At 41.6% G+C, this 17,071-nt stretch overlaps 1 protein-coding gene across 2 annotated transcripts in view; it reads left to right on the plus strand.

Annotated features, from left to right (window-relative positions):
- Positions 1-17,071, plus strand: part of arfgef1 (ADP ribosylation factor guanine nucleotide exchange factor 1) — a 51,712-nt gene that overhangs the window by 24,552 nt on the left and 10,089 nt on the right. For both annotated transcript variants that reach the window (XM_022744276.1, XM_022744277.1), the window contains 20 exons: positions 737-1,085; positions 1,715-1,837; positions 3,053-3,300; positions 3,882-4,015; positions 7,314-7,548; positions 8,551-8,650; positions 9,015-9,154; positions 9,265-9,373; positions 11,599-11,800; positions 11,900-12,011; positions 13,181-13,386; positions 13,513-13,597; positions 13,729-13,894; positions 14,384-14,535; positions 14,632-14,760; positions 14,857-15,015; positions 15,418-15,562; positions 15,727-15,817; positions 16,294-16,334; positions 16,493-16,662. In XM_022744276.1, coding sequence (XP_022599997.1) covers positions 737-1,085; positions 1,715-1,837; positions 3,053-3,300; positions 3,882-4,015; positions 7,314-7,548; positions 8,551-8,650; positions 9,015-9,154; positions 9,265-9,373; positions 11,599-11,800; positions 11,900-12,011; positions 13,181-13,386; positions 13,513-13,597; positions 13,729-13,894; positions 14,384-14,535; positions 14,632-14,760; positions 14,857-15,015; positions 15,418-15,562; positions 15,727-15,817; positions 16,294-16,334; positions 16,493-16,662 — 3,096 coding nt within the window. The remainder of the gene's footprint in view (positions 1-736; positions 1,086-1,714; positions 1,838-3,052; positions 3,301-3,881; positions 4,016-7,313; positions 7,549-8,550; positions 8,651-9,014; positions 9,155-9,264; positions 9,374-11,598; positions 11,801-11,899; positions 12,012-13,180; positions 13,387-13,512; positions 13,598-13,728; positions 13,895-14,383; positions 14,536-14,631; positions 14,761-14,856; positions 15,016-15,417; positions 15,563-15,726; positions 15,818-16,293; positions 16,335-16,492; positions 16,663-17,071) is intronic.

Here is a 17,071-nt window from a genome sequence, read left to right on the forward strand (position 1 = left end):
TACCTCTGCCATGTGGCAATCTGTTACCTGAAATAACACACTTTTCACTAACAGCACGCCACAACCACGTGCAAATTTCTTGTGACCCACTTTTAGCTCATGACCTACCAAGCTAAAGCATAGCAGCGCTTTCCAGCACTCCCCATATGAAGCAGTGGTAATACATGTCAGTCATGCCGCATCAGCCAGGAGTCAGGACATGGCTGTATGAGCCATTTTCCACCAGAAATACCTCCTGCCACCAGACTGAAATAGAGCCAGTCCACACGGGCCAGCATGAATTGATTCCACAAAGTTTGTCTCATTGGTGTTGTTGTGGCGTGGCCTACTTCTCAATGAGTGCATAGTCATATACATAACCATAAGAAAACACATGTAATATATGCTCATACCTTCCTGATGTTACAAAGAGTTTTGAAAAATAGTCCCATAGCTGTCTTTTGCTCTCTGCTTTCACATCTGGAGGTGTTGTGGCTCTGCTGTGGGCTCACTCAGCCCTCAGGGAATCTAGACAGGTTGTTCAGACTTGTAATTGTTGTTATGAGTTTGTTTATACAGTCTTAACCTGTCTTTTTCTCTGTGTGCGTACGTGTGTGTTGCATGTGCCTGTTCTCTATGAATGCTTTTGCCGTTCTTTGTGGGTGCTGTCTGTGGATGTGTGTTCTGTTTTGTTTTTTATTTTTTTGAATGTGTGTGTACCCCCACACCACCCCCCCACTCCCCACCCCTCCCACAGCTGCAGGAAGCAAAGCAGCTGGAGAGAGAGCGGCACCGGCAGCACTCCCCGGTCACCCAGCACACTGAGCCAGACTCCCCTCAGCTCCAGACTCACATCCACCCGCCGGCCAAGGGTCCAACCCAGGAGGCCAACGGGCCCGTCACCCCTCCAACCCCCAGCGTCACCATCCCATCCACCCCGTCCACCCCGTCGACACCAGCCCCGGAGGGCAGCAGCAGGTCTGTGTCGGGAGAGCAGGAGGAGCAGGGGCCTGTCTATGAGAGCCCTGATCCAGAAAATGGTTCTGATTTCTGCGTGGCTGAAAATGAACAGACTGAGGCAGACCAAGCTACTGCAGCAGCACAGAGTAAGTCTGCCTAAAGGGGCCTATTTTAATTCTCTTGTATTTTTGAATACCAGAAAATTTAGTTTCTTTACTTTTCATTATATCAGCAGGCGAGGATAAAATTTCAATCAGTGAAAAAAATCCCATCATTTCGGCCATCACATGACCGTCACATCAAATGAAAATCACATTACTCAGTGTCAAACACTATCACAGTGACTTTAAATTTATTTTTTATCCACACTCATAAACAGAATTGTTTAAGATCATATATTTTAAATATTGCATATCTTCGTTGGCATATTTTCCGATGGAAACATTAAAGGTTATAATGAACACACTGAATACGCACATTAAAAGCTTCACTTTCTCAATCTGCGTAGTTTTATTCAAAGAAAATTAAGCAGCCACTACCATTGTTTACTATTGTAAAACATTTGATACCAAATTCATTGAGAGAACTGGTGGAGAATATGAGGAGCAGAATAAAAAACGAAAAAAAGTCATTCAATGAGTCTGTAATTTTATGCACACTGGCCCAGAAAGCATTATGCCTGTAGCAGAATAGATCTGTTGATTGCATTTTGCACTATTTTAGTTACATAGAAAGGATGATGTGTGTCCCCTGAACCTGTGTGTGTGTTATTCAGATGCAGCAGCACAGCAGCATCCAGAGGCGGGTGAAGAGGAGGAGGGGACCCCGAACTATGAGGAGAAAGCCCAGGAAATAGTCCAGAGTATTCTGCAGGAGGTTGTCAATACTGTTGCAGGAGGTGAGACATGTCCTATATGTAACTATTTTTAAATTGATGTGTGCTCTGAGTAAAAACATATAGTCAAATCATAATTGTTTTTATTTATAGGCACATGCTGTAGGAGTCATTAGACTGATTGTTAAAGAAATGAGTACAAAAGAAAAATTTACTTATACAAAACAAGTAACTATCAAGTCAGTGGCTTCTTGTTATGGTGCATTACAATTTCAATGAACAACAAGTTGAAGTACCAGAGCCACAGTTACCTCTCTTGTCTTTGTTCAGGGCAGCTCCTGTGTGCACCTTTTGTTTGCTCACTCTGTTTGCTGACTGTGACATTTCAGTAGAATACAGATTATTTGAATTTTCACTTCCCCACCAAATACCTGTGCAAATCCACAACTGACTCTTGCAAATGCAGTGGTCCAGTAGAATGCAGCTCATCTGAAGAAGTAGCCCAGTGTATAATTTTTCCTCTCATTATTTGTACATCTGTTTCTTTAATGCGTATGCAAAAAAAAAAAAAAGAGACACATTGCAGATTAACCAAGCTGCACCTTACATGACAGACAAACTGTTTCCAGACCGGTGCCCCAGCACCTCTCTGGGTACAGATTGTGTCTGAAAGGCAAAGAACCAAAAATCTCTAAACTCAGCCCTCTGTAAATAAATAACAGCCCACGTTCCTGGGAAGCAACACTATAATTTTAGGTCAAGTCAAGCTCCCTGAAGTTCCCTCAGATGCTGACAAAAAGAAGGCATAGCAGTCTTTCTTTGTGTATAAAAGTAAAAAAAAAAAAAAATCTTGTATCTTTTTATGGTAGCAAAAAAAAAGCTCCATAAACTCACAACACACAAAAGAAGAGTGCTTTGGCGTCCTTTTTTCAATTCACTTTTACCCTTTAGCAGCAATTTGACGAACAGGCTTCAATGGCTGCGAAGAACATTGAACAGAAACGCACTCTGGTATCCTCTCTTAACCTGAAAGTTCCCTTAGAGTGCTGTTGAACACGCTGTCTGGCCAGTGTGCCACTGTAATTTTCTCTCTTTGTACTTGACAAGAACGTCATGCCAAACTTCAGAGTAAGATCTGACAATTTAATGTTGCCTTGCCAAGCATAAAACATTCAATCCTGGAGGAGGATGAATTAAAAATATATCCACATATTGAGGCTCAAGTTCATTGAGTCACCCTTGTCAATCTAACTCCTCCCTGCTCCATCATCACCACAGGACACTGCCTGGACCCTGCGAACCTCTGCTCTGACACCAAGGAGTCTGGTGGTGAGGGTGAGCCTGCGGAGTCAGAGCCGGCTGAAGCGGTGACAGAGGGCACACAGAGCTCTCTGGAGGACGAGGGCACCCTGGGTAGCGACAGTGAGCACATCCATGCCAACGGGATCCCCGGCACGCCTATTTCTGCCAGCTTCACCCCCTCGCTGCCTGATGACAGACTGTCTGTCTCATCCAATGACACTCAGGTGAAGGACGGACCAGGGGTTGTGGAAACAAAGCATGATTTATACACATTTAAGTCAAGGGCGAGTAAGATCCACTCTCATTAAGAGCAAGTAGAATTACACAAGAAATAATTTTAGCTTTGAATATAAATCTTCCTTTTTTTTATATGCATTCATATTTATTTGTCATGAGTGTCAGCTGGAATTCACCCGTCTTCAAAACTATTTAATTTCTCCTGTATGATGTAACATTTTCGAGCTGTACTGGCTGAGAGCCAGAGGAAAATTAACCACTTGATTTAATCAAAAGACAAAATAATGACAAAGATTGTCAACACACTAGGGCCACTAAAGCCAAGTTCTGTAATTAAAGTGAGCATATTTCCTGGAATGTCTTATGTAATCATCCATCTTTTCAAGCTATATATGAACTCTGCAATTATGTTTGATTGCACTCCTGGGTGATCAAGGTTAAACAAAACTAATAGATGTGGGAGCTTGTAATCACACTGTTTATGTTGAGTAGGCTGGAGGATGTGAGATTCAGTGGAAGAAGATGTTGCTAACTGCACGCTGATTTTCCTGTTTTTGTTGCCGTGCAGGAATCAGGAGCAGCACCGGGCCAGCCGCCTGGTGCTAAATTCTCCCACATCCTCCAGAAAGATGCCTTCCTCGTCTTTCGCTCACTCTGCAAACTGTCGATGAAGCCACTGTCAGACGGACCACCTGATCCTAAGTAAGAATTAATTCCATGTTGTGTGCAAGAATAGGATTTACTTTTAGCTTAAATTTCATGGATTGTTTCTAAGTGTCTATGTGTCTTGTGCACAAAGAGTGAGAGAAATACACTTTTAGACAATGGAAGGAAGTGCACTGTTGTCATACAGCTGTAAACATTTACCTTGCTTTTGTCTCCAACATCATGGATTCACTTCCCAAATTCATACAAGGAATAATTTCCATTGGCTAGTTAAAGTCTTTTCCTGCCTGACTATTTTATCTGATAATCAGTCGTACCGGCGATAAAGAGTAGCTTTGGATTTAAGATATAAATATATATATATATATTTAAGAATAGTCGACTGAAAGGAACATTTATTTGCAACATTTTTGTTAAGCGATTAATCAAGCAATTTTTTAAGCAAAAATGCCAAACTAAATCTGGTTCCAGATGTGAATATTTGCTGGTTCTCTGATAATAAATGGGAATATTTTTGCTTTTTTTAACTGTTGGTCCAACAAATTTGACCAGTTTAAACGTGGGCTCTGGAAAATTGTAATGCAGATTTCTCAGTATTTTCTAATATTCTAAAGATGAATCAATTACTCAGGAAACTAAGTGACAGATTCATCAATGATGAAAAATAATCAGTAGTTGTAGTGCTACCCCTGAGTTACAATATGGGTGCATCCCTTCCTATAAAGGCTGTACCAACTCACTTAACTTTAAACAAACCCAAATGTTAATCTCTCCTTTACTCATTGCTACTTTACTTGCCTAAACATTAAAGACAGTGAAGATCAGAGCTTCCACTTCATGTCGCTTCCATACAGTATAATATATATATATATAGATTTAAGATTTAAGAAGATTTATAGATAATATATTTTAGATTTTGTCGTTTGGATATTTTCCAGCTTTCTAGGTGTCTGTATAGCTGGTGAATATATGTTAGTCAAGTCAGAGTAAAAAAAAAAAACGTGGCTAGTGCTCTGTATGAGTGTGTTGTTGTAAGAATAGACATACAATATATCGTGGTTTGAAATGAGGAGTGCCTCACTGATAGTAGTATTTTGAGAAATGGTGATGAAGAAGACAATGAGGCATTGCTCAACATTTTATGAATCACTTCCTGTTTTCATGAAGCAGAGAATCCCCTTTTAACTGTTTCCCTTTTTTTTTTTCAAAGCAGCATAAAGGGGACAGGAATAATCTGATTTTGCCAACAGTCAATATTTCTTCTGGTCATGCTCTGTTTGCCAAAATAGAGGCATCTGATTGCCTTGTCCTGATAGCAATATCTTTTGTGAAACAGGATTTCCTGCATCTGGTTTCTGTGTATAACTCAATTCACATAGTGTCTGCTGTGTGACTCTGATGTTTGTTTGTTTACTTTTTTAAAATCTATTTCATCTTTTCTATTTTTTGTGTCTGTTGGCAAAAATGTTAGCTCAGCCCGCACTTGAATAGCTTTCAAAATGAAAGTGGTGAAAATGCAAAGCAGCAGTGTGTGTGTGTGTGTGTGTGTGGTGTGTTTGTGTGTCTTTCTGCCTGTCTTTCTGATGAAGGCCATGTCAATTACCTCAGCACTGATGTGCCATGTCAGTGCCAGACAGAAACCTTTTACTCTTCTAACAAGGCTGCTCTGCCTGATGTTTCCCTCTCTGTACCGCACACATACAACACAGCACACAGGCTGAACCGCTGCATTATTGTGACCTTAACTATCAGTAACTACTTTATATCTTCATGGTCGATCAGAAACAACACTTCTACTCACCAGAGGGCTTATTATTTTCCTGTTGGACATCAGAGGTTATTTTTTGTAGCACAAAATGTACAAAACTGACCTGTGTTGTCAAATGGGAGATTCAGGCACTCAAATCCAAACAAGGATTATTGTTGTATACATATTAAATATAGACACATCCTCTTAACCATGGCTACGCCCGAATTTTGTCAAAGCTGATGTAATTCCCTCTTTGTTGTGTCCAAATTATATGTCGGTTATCAAAAATACTGACAAGTGAGAATCTGAACTTGTTACTTGTTGTTACTAGAACAATAAATGAACATGTAAATCTCTTTAACGCACCACAAGTGATTTGCTTGAATGTGCAAAACTAACAAGCATTGTGTCATCCATCCAAGTGTTTTATACAACCCTTGGATTGAGATTTATTGTTGCATTTTTTTTTTATCATGACTTCATCAGCAAATGACCATTTGATAAGAACAATTACTAATAATTCCCTCACTTCAAATTGTATAATTTCAGATAAATATGATTTTTGTTACAATTACTGTGAGGTTTTTGTTATAGTTTAGTATAATCCTATATCATTTTCCCCTTTTTTTGTGTGTGTGCACATGTTACCATGTAAACGTGTGTCAGTTTGCTGTCTCATCTCATCATGACCATTTTTCTAACTTGAGTGACAAAGTGTCAGATTTTCCCAGTCCTTGGCAAAAAAAAAAATGTCCATATTTGTGACCATTTGCAGTGCAAAAAGTAGAAACACATTTTTGTTGTGCCACATAAATCCTGTTTTGTCTGCTCGCCAGAGATGGAAGACATTGCAGAGAAGCAGCCAATCTCAGCATATAAAGTAGCTGAAAGTATGTTTTTTTTTTTTTTTGAGCTCTATGGGTTTTTTTTTTTTTTTTTTTTTCTGTCCTGCTGCTGCAGAAAAACAGTTCAGACAAGCTGAGGCTCCACACGCCGAGGAGATTTGATTTAGTTGTCCAAGCATTTCTTTGAAGGCTGTTGCAGATTGTAACTCTCTGATGGAGAGACACGGTATGATGCGATGTGCATTACACTGCTGTTTCTTTGAGGTGTAACTTTGCTTGAAGGACAAATCATTTCACTTATAAGAATTTGGTTTAAGTGAGCCTACTTTCTTTTTTTATTGTTAGTATGCCTGAAATGTTAATGCTCATCAAATTCGATAATGTGTTCTAAGAGTCTTGAGCAGATGGCTGGTAAAAATCCTTTAAGTTGTTTTATTCAGCAGCCAGCCTCATTTTCAAAGGGTTAGGGAACACAGTAGAGTAAACAGCCAAAGATACAGACATGGAGCTGAAATTTATGCACTAACAAACAAAAATACACATAGTCCATATTTGCTCTGTTACTGTGTCATCTCCTTCCCTATTAAAATATTCAGCCTGACTTTATGATAATAATCTATTGAACTTCACATCACTACCAGCACTGTCTCTTTTGCTTGTTTTTATTTTCATGGGTAAGTGTAATAATTAATAAGACACTCCCTCATTTTGCTGAAACCCCTCGCTTGAACCTCCTCAGGTCCCACGAGCTGCGATCGAAGGTCTTGTCCCTCCAGCTGCTGCTGTCCATCCTCCAGAACGCCGGGCCCATCTTCAAGACCAACGAGATGTTCATCAACGCCATCAAGCAGTACCTGTGCGTGGCCCTGTCCAAGAATGGCGTCTCCTCTGTGCCTGAGGTCTTCGAACTCTCACTATCCATTTTCCTCACTCTGCTCTCCCACTTCAAGACGCACCTCAAGATGCAAATCGAGGTAACGTATTCACCTCCGCATTTTGTGCTTATCTATAAAATGTCTCTGTTGTCAGCCTCCCAGACTTTTAAGTGTAAAGGTAATGACAGACAGATTTGTCACAGTGGCAGTCTTAATACACCCCAACGAGTTGAGACCATAAGATGTAAAATTTTCAACTGGAAAGCTTTTAGTGTGACTCAGTGAAGGCCATCCAATAAACAATACACACTTTCTTTCTGATAACTGTTACCTGCTACTCTTATTGTTCAGCACCATGCTCTCCATGATGTTTTGTCTTCAGTTTTCTCTTTCCATTTTTTCCCCTGTTTCCCCTATTTGGATTCAGATAGTGTACGCAGAGAAAACCTGATGAAGTAGTTGGCTAAGTATAGTAGCTTTATTTATGTATCCACCCACGCAGCAGTTTCACACCTTTTCTGGCAGTTGACAGTCTTTCAAGAAAACACAGGAAATTCATGACTGAAGTGAGAAGGTGGGTGCAAAATATTAATTTCAACACATGAGTGCAGCATAAATTCATCGTAATCTTTTTTTTTTTTTTTTTTTTTTTTTTTTCCTTGAAGCATCATTTTTTCTTTTCATAACAATATAGGTTATAGTTTGGTTCCAGTAGAAAATACACAAGATGCGCATCAGAATGGAGGCTCTCATCTTTTCAGTATCTCTCTTCTTTCTATTACCACCGGTCTTACCAACATCTCAATGCAGCAGGCAGCTGGTATAAATGATATATGGGAGATACGGTTTCTCACAGAGTGCTGCACACATTCTTCCACATTGGTGTAATTGAGTCGCACTGTTACCTGCTTTCTGTTGCCTACAGTTTATTGTTCTGTCTGAGTTTCGAATGTGTGACCACCACCTGCTCTATTTGCTGTGTCTACAGAAGTGATATCATGTGGGTGGGGGGTGGTGGGGGAGGGTGGGGGGTTCTGATGGTGTTTTCCCTTTTGTGTGCCAGTTGTTTTCCTCACTGTCACATGGTCTCTCTGTCTGCAGGTGTTCTTCAAGGAGATTTTCCTGTACATTCTTGAGACGTCCACAAGCTCCTATGACCACAAGTGGATGGTCATACAAACCCTCACTAGAATATGTGCAGGTTTGTGTCACTGTTTTCACTCCTTTAAAGCAAATTAGCCCTTTAACACTGATTCTTTGTAGGTAATTAAAACATATCTGTACTCTGATAATGAGGCAGTAATGGAGGCTTAGAAGTGAAGCCTCTGGTACACATAAACCAGATGTTCTGCAAAATACTTGTCAGCTAAACATTTAATTACATCATCCTTTTTTTTTTTTTTTTAAATGCTTCAATTAATTCAATAGTTATAATTAACCTTTGATAAAGGATATAATTATTCCGATGAATGCGTCAGACTCCATAAAAGCGGTGCACACAGTTTAAATGTGTTTCATAGATTCTCATTGACAAATTCCATCTGTGTCCTGTCTGTCTCGCTCAGATGCCCAAAGTGTGGTGGACATCTACGTGAACTATGATTGTGACTTGAATGCTGCTAACATATTTGAGCGTTTGGTCAACGACCTCTCGAAAATCGCACAGGGTCGCGGTGGCCATGAGCTTGGCACAACACCACTACAGGTTATATATATTTTCTTCTCCTTTTCTTTCTAATAATTTATTTTATGTGGTATTACCATTATTTATTGTGTTAACATTGAACATGTTTTTTTTTTTGTAACCCTCTCTAGGAGCTGACCCTGAGAAAGAAAGGCCTTGAATGTCTCGTGTCCATCCTGAAGTGCATGGTCGAGTGGAGTAAAGACCAATATGTCAACCCCAACTCCCAGACCAGCCTCGGTAAGACACCGATAGCAACGTGAATGTAATTTATCAAGACTATCTGGCAGCCGTCATACCTGAACTGAATACAAGATACAAGGAAATGACCTTTCTCTTCATTCTGATTCTGCACACCGATCAAATATTTAGTCTTTAGACACATCACTGCCAGAATTCATGTTTCTCTTCTAGTTCAGGTCATAAGCAGAGAGGCTACACATAGAATAATCTGTTACTGTTGAACTGGTCGTCCCATCACTCTTGTCAAAAGCTGAATTAAACTCCAAGGGGAAGTCTGTAGTAATCTCTGGAAGGGATTTAAAGAGGGTTTCGTTAGATTGCACAACGTGATGCACGTAACAGTATTCTGTATTATTATTGACAAGGAGTGTAATTGGTGGCTTAATTGGCTTAAATACATCTTAAATGGTTTTTCCTCAATGATCTGGTATTTGACTTGTATTTTGGAAAGTGTCATAGATGAGACTGCCAAGGTTATAACTAGTCTTTCCCCTGGTCACTCGGTTCTGGCAGCAATTCGTCATTGGGGTTAACTGGGGTTAGTGATAAATCTCATATCCATCAGCCCGGCTGCAGTCAGTTGTAAGATTGACAGTTGGCATTCATCAGGGAAAGCTACTGCTCTGAGAGGGAAAGCGAGCATTCATAAACTCAGCTCCAGCCAGAAGAGAAAGCGAGATGCTGCCCAGAGGCCAGCACAGACAGGCTAATCCAGAAAGTTTAGTCTAAAGCAGAGCGATACCTTTAGGTCGAACTGTGATGACATGCCCTTCTACAGCATACCCTGTGTGTGAGACTGGCTCCTATGTCTTCTGCACACCAGAGAATCTCTGTTGTTTGCCAAAGGTGGAGCTCAAACTAAAGAGAAAGTGCAACTTTGCAAAAGGGCTGGATAGATATCCCACAAGCCCTTGGAACTAACCACAGGCTAGCCTCAGGCTAAGCTGTCAAGGCCAAACAGCAGAGGAAGTTACATTCACTCACAGGGACGTTATCTTGCCAAAACTCATGACAACTCATTAGCAATGTAGCAGAAGCTCGTCAGTCAGAATTTGAAAGATTAGATTTAGCCTGTTGGCTGTTGAAGATTTTCTTTCTCACAAGATTATGATTTCTGATTTCAAAACACAGAATTAGTGTAATGCATAACAGGATTATAGAAAAATATTCATCTCCATTCTTTCAATTGTCCCTTGTGTCATTTTTCTCCCCTTTTTGGATGACTTCAAAGCAAGAGCAGGTAAAACAGTACAAAGTGTTTGCTACAATGTGTTGCTGTGATGGGAATCGTCCATATTAAGCCCTGTTGTGTCTGTAGCATTAGACAGTTATGTATTAGTCTTTGCATTATGTAACATGTGTTGTTTTTAGGGTTTCCTGTTACCCACTTACACCCATAGATTGTAACCAAAGCCAAGTTTGGAGTTACTTAAACTAATTGTAAAAAGCACTTGTGAACTAAATGGGTAAAGATGCTACTTTTTAATTTTATGAAAGTGTTATTAAGTGTTTCCCCAGTACACAGCATAAACTTTCAGTTTATTTTCCCCTCCTCCCTTTGTATTCCTCCACCTTTTTCTCTCTCCTCTGTAAGCCTAAGAATGGGAAGCACACTGCCAGCTCACATTACCGCGGCACTGTCCTGAATGTTTTAAAGAGTTTCCGATGGGTAATCAGACGCCTGGCCTTAACACAGGGTTACAGGGTGTACCCGCTCCAGCAGCAGCAGATCCCCGAGCTCGTCTCTGCAGGCTTAAGAACCTTTTTCAGCCTCTAAATTCTGGCTGCTTCCTCTTTGACTCCCTGGAGCCTTTTAGATTAAACCACCTTTTTTATAACAGCCTCCTCCCCTGCCCTGCCTTGCACCTGCTCTGCGTGTCTGTGTGAATAAGTGTGTGTTTGTTAGGCCGTGCATGTGAGTAACGCCAGTGTGCAGACCCTCCCTGCCAACAACAATCATTAAGAAGGCCTCAGGGTCGTTTTGATCCGTGTTGCAGTTTCCCCTTTCAATTACTAAAGTCTCTCTCCTGCAGTTCTAGCTGTAAGTTAGCTCATTCTTAAGCCTCCAGGCTCAGTTTGTGCCAGCAACAGAGTTTCAATTTAAAACTCTCATCTTTGTGATGATTTGAGGGGGGTTGCTTCTCACAGTAACAATAGAAATAGCTGGTTTATTTTGACTCATCCCTTCTGGGTGATCTCACCTTGTGTTTTTCACTCCTCAGGCCAAGAGAAACCATCAGAGCAGGAGAGCACAGAGACCAAGGCTCCTGAGACCATAAACCGCTATGGGAGCATCAACTCTCTGGACTCCACAGCCTCATCTGGCATCGGCAGCTACAGCACCCAGATGTCAGGTACTGACAACCCCGAGCAGTTTGAGGTCCTCAAACAGCAAAAGGAGATCATCGAGCAGGGCATTGACCTGTAAGTTTTGACACACACACACACACACATTTTTTCATTCTGTTGATACCATGGTACTGTGTTGGCTACATGAAATTTTGTTCTCTTAATTCTACACAGCTTCAACAAGAAACCAAAGAGAGGAATCCAGTACCTTCAAGAGCAAGGCATGCTGGGTACAACCCCAGAGGACCTTGCTCAGTTCTTGCACCAGGAAGAGAGGCTTGATTCGGTAACAAATCACCTTGTTTTTGGTTGAATTCTTGTCTAAAAACCAAACGCTGTAATAAAACTTATCTAACAACATGGAGTTACTGTGCTGCTCATGCCACAACACATTTTAAATCTGTGAGGGTGCACCGATCACACAGCTGATCTCAGTCAAGGTGTTCTGACTAAAACATGTGTTTTATGTATCAATCAGAAAGTGTTGTTTTATAATAGGCACAAGGAAGGGTTTGGAGGAGAAAAGAAACAGAAATGAATCTTTATTGTACAGAAATCTTACCCATAAATGATTAAAGGGATTCTTAGATAGAATTTGAGAGTTTGAGAAAAAAAATATGTTAAATATCCCCACATGTGTAATTGTAAAGGCAAACAGAGAGTTGTGGTTTGTGTTATGATGAACTTTAATTTGAACATGTCATTGAAATAATTGTAAAATCATTTCTGGCCGCAACTGCACTCTTGATGTTTTGTTACTGCATTTATCTCATTATTCATATCAACATCATCGTCAAGCTTCCATCTTTCTGCCAACTAGATTCAACATCAGCACCTTTATTGGGTTTGTTTTTAGGAAAATTGACATATAGCAGCCGAAGAAGCAGCAAAGCGCTTGGCAAATAAACACATAGCCAGTCCAACTCTGCCTTTTGTATCAGCTAGCCAAACCACGCAGAAGCCGCACAATAATCTAATGTCTGTCCACGAGCATTAAACAGCCACCCAGCCACTCTGACCCAGAGTCTTATACAGTAAATGTTAAGTCTGTCGAGGAGCACACTCTGGCTTGATTGGACAGCCTTGAGCGCGTCTGTGCACAGTGGTAATCAGCAATGAAGAGTGTTCATAGCATCTGTTAGAAACAAGGGCCCTTAGCTGCAGTGGCATCACAGCAGCAGCAAACAGAGTGGATAACCATGGAAGTGTAACGTGTATTTATCCAATCCACACTTATTGGATGGTCCTGCTGTTAGTGGTTCTTATTAGCTTCTAGTGGAAAGAAATAATATGGACAGACAAATAAGTTGCTCTTCTGTGGTGCTGAAATTGATTTTCTCCCTCTGCTTTTCCCTCTTGTGGAGAGGGAAATTATAGGTGCAGGATTTTAGACTCATATGTATGATATTGCAGTATGAAAAACGCAAGACTGACCTCCGCCCGATCCTTTCTTAGACCCAAGTGGGAGAGTTCCTCGGGGATAATGACCGTTTCAATAAGGAGGTGATGTACGCCTACGTGGATCAAATGGACTTCCAGGGCAAAGACTTCGTTTCTGCTCTAAGGATGTTCTTGGAGGGCTTTCGGCTCCCTGGAGAGGCCCAGAAGATCGACCGGCTCATGGAGAAATTTGCAGCAAGATATCTGGAGTGCAATCAGGGGTGAGTTTAGATGTTTTGATTTCTGGTTGGAAGACCCTGACTATGGAAATAGCTGAATTTGATTTGGCCTACACGCTTGACAACATGCTGTTCTCTCTCTCCCTACTTGCCACTTCACTTTTCTAGGCAAACCCTCTTTGCCAGTGCTGACACCGCATACGTCCTTGCGTACTCAATCATTATGTTGACAACAGACCTTCACAGTCCACAGGTAAGCATCTCACCTCAGCGAGGTGGCAGCCTTGGGGGACAGCAGTCATTCCATCAGATATCAGTGCAACATAAATCAGAGCGATTTGCATGAGCAGCTTTTGAGCCATATCTTTGTTGTCGTCTGCAAAGGTGAAGAATAAAATGACAAAAGAGCAATACATCAAGATGAACCGCGGCATCAACGACAGCAAAGACCTACCTGAGGAATACCTCTCAGCCATCTATGACGAGATCGCGGGGAAAAAGATTGCCATGAAGGAGACGAAAGAGCTCACCATGAAATCCAACAAGCAGAGTGAGTCTCACTGCGATGAGATGAGCCGTTTACCTGATATCTTTGTTGCTGTGATGGTTTTGGGTGAGACTTACAGCCCCCGTAGGTGTGTCAGCTGTGAACTGATTGGATTATCTGAAGATGCTTGTAAGTCATCTTCAGAGCAAAGGAATCACAGTAACCCTCATTCAGGAGTTACATGCACTACTGTTATAGCTATTTTTGAAACGTCATGAGAATATACAGCAGACAGTACATTTGCTTACTCACATTTGACATCAGTTGTTCAGTGGGAAACACTTAAATTAGCTTTTTAAAATTTTAACAGGCATAAAGAGGCCTATTGTTAAATTTTTCTCGACATATTTGATCTTCTTTTTGAAAGTTTGCAGAGCTGGTTGGATGAAAAGCTGCAGCGTTTTCCAGCCTGAGCTTGTTTGGTTGCTGTAAAAAGCTCTTTGTGGGCATATCTGTGTAATGTTCGACTCTCTGGTGTTGACTCTCGCTCAGGTGTGGCGAGTGAGAAGCAGAGGCGTCTGCTGTACAACGTGGAGATGGAGCAGATGGCCAAGACGGCCAAAGCTCTGATGGAGGCCGTCAGCCACGTCCAGGCTCCCTTCACCAGCGCCACACACCTGGAGCACGTCAGGCCCATGTTCAAGGTAACACAAGGAGACGCACACAGACGCACCGTGAGGCACATACACACCCTTTCACACACAAAATTGGACAGCTCATTCCTTTCTGTTGCTCCTCAGCTGGCCTGGACACCCTTCCTGGCTGCTTTCAGCGTGGGTCTTCAGGACTGCGACGACACCGAGGTGGCCTCTCTGTGTCTTGAAGGCATCCGCTGTGCCATCAGGATAGCTTGCATCTTCTCCATACAGGTAGTGCTGTCAGAGCTGGAGGAATAATTACTGTGTACCTCCTCACCCTGCACTGTTTCTGACACCCACTGCCTTGTCTTTTTGTCTCTGTAACAGTTGGAGAGGGATGCATACGTCCAGGCCCTGGCGAGGTTCACCCTGCTGACAGCCAGCTCCGGCATCTCAGAAATGAAGCAGAAAAACATCGACACTATCAAGACCCTCATCACTGTGGCTCACACTGATGGCAACTACCTGGGCAACTCCTGGCATGAGGTTTGATATCCCTATCTGTCACACACTGTATTTCCTCACAAAACTCTCGACTATCTTACCTCACCCTATCTATCCTCCTCGTATCTCCTTTCCTGCTTCAAGCAATGAGCCACAAGAGGCCTCCAATAAAAACCCTGGTACCGCTTTTAGTGATTTTCAGGGAGTGCAGTGCAGATATTTCACATAGCTGTCTATTTATTGGGCTTTGGAGTCAGACTGGTGCAGCTCTACCATTCCTTTAAATTTTGGCCTGTTTTGTTCCTGGCTCTTGCCTGATATCCTCCTCCCTTTCGCTCACTCAGCAGATATCCCTCTCTCTTCCATTCCGTCTCAATTTGCACAATGTCCATTTCTATTTCAATGTCTCCAAATATGTCACTGTCTAAATATGTCTCCTCTCAGATCATGAAGTGCATCAGTCAGTTGGAGCTGGCTCAGCTGATCGGTACGGGGGTGAAGGCACGCTACATCTCAGGGACGGTGCGGGGCAAAGAAGGCTTTGTTGCAAGTACCAAGGAGCAGAGCAACGATGAGTACCTGGGTCTAGGTCAGTGACATCTTTCTAAATACACGCTCCTATTTTTGCATTGGGTAGGGTACTTTTAGTAAATTGGTCAAAGCTAGACTCGCTGCAGCTCCACTAACTGTAAAACATGCTCATAAAAGAATGATGTTTTTAGATGTCTCAATCCTCTTTGCTTTGGTCTGTAGTCGGAGGGACGGTGGACCGTAAGCAGATTGCCAGCATTCAGGAATCCATTGGCGAGACCAGCTCTCAGAGTGTGGTGGTAGCTGTCGACAGGTAATGTAGTCACTCTATACTGAAAAAAATCCAGGAAAACCAAACTGAGTTGCTTGGGTTGGACTCCTAAGTCTGTTTTTTTTTTTATATAATTCCTTCTCAGTGCACCATAAAGGGGTATAATGAACCAATTATTATAGTTATGTATACATATATATATATATATATATATAATTTCTAGAACATTTCATGGTAGCAGAGAAGGACAAAAGGTTCATCGATACTACAGAAACTAAAAAGCATAAAGATGGTAATCAGTTATTATCAAAAAGGTACCATTTCATGAAAAGTAGCACAAATTAGAACCCATTCAGAGGATGTCGAGCATTCACTGGTTATGCAAGCTGTATATTGTGAAGAGATATATATTTCTTTTTGTTCACATCCCCTTATTTTTCTATCAGCTTCTGCTAAGTGCAGATTTACGTTGCGAAATTTGCCTCCTAAGTAATCATTGTCATCTTTCTCTGCTTTAGGATATTCACGGGTTCTACCAGACTGGATGGCAATGCAATAGGTGAGTCTACCTGAACTAGCTTCATACTGTATTATGCCTGCCTCTCCAAGGACAGGTACATTCTAGCTATTTTTGATCATCGTGAGTCACTTAGCCTGCAACAAAAGCAAAACCTTTTTTTCTTCGCTCATTGCCAACATCTTCTGTCTATTCGTCAGTTGATTTTGTGCGCTGGCTGTGTGCTGTGTCCATGGATGAGCTGGCCTCGCCCACACACCCACGTATGTTCAGCCTGCAAAAAATAGTCGAGATCTCCTACTACAACATGGGCCGCATCAGGCTGCAGTGGTCCAGGATCTGGGAGGTTATCGGAGACCACTTCAACAAGGTGGGTGAGGGTTGGTCACTCGCTACAGGCTTGAAAACATGAGACAGAAGCATATCTTTAAGGCATGGGTGCAATTCTGTTGTATTAAATTCTGTTGCATAAATTGTTTTAAATATTGACTAGCTAGATGTCCCTAAAGCCTGAGGGTAAACAAGAGACAAACAAATGTTTTTTTTCCCTCTCCCACCTTCTGTTTTGCAACATGATTGCAGTCACTGATGAACACACATTGATGCCAGAAAAGCTTTCTGGCAATTCGGTATTGAACACACAATTTTTCAGCGAGGCTCTGTTTCTCACTCGGTAGCGAACTGCATTTGGCGTGTGTAAAATGAAATCCTCAAAGTAGTCATTCATCATACCGGAAAGTAGATTTTAAGAAAACATTTTTTTTTTTTTTTTACCTGGG

This window comes from Seriola dumerili, unplaced genomic scaffold (assembly GCF_002260705.1).
Source record: "Seriola dumerili isolate Sdu_G_001 unplaced genomic scaffold, Sdu_1.0 BDQW01000079.1, whole genome shotgun sequence".
In the NCBI taxonomy this organism is placed as follows: domain Eukaryota; kingdom Metazoa; phylum Chordata; class Actinopteri; order Carangiformes; family Carangidae; genus Seriola; species Seriola dumerili.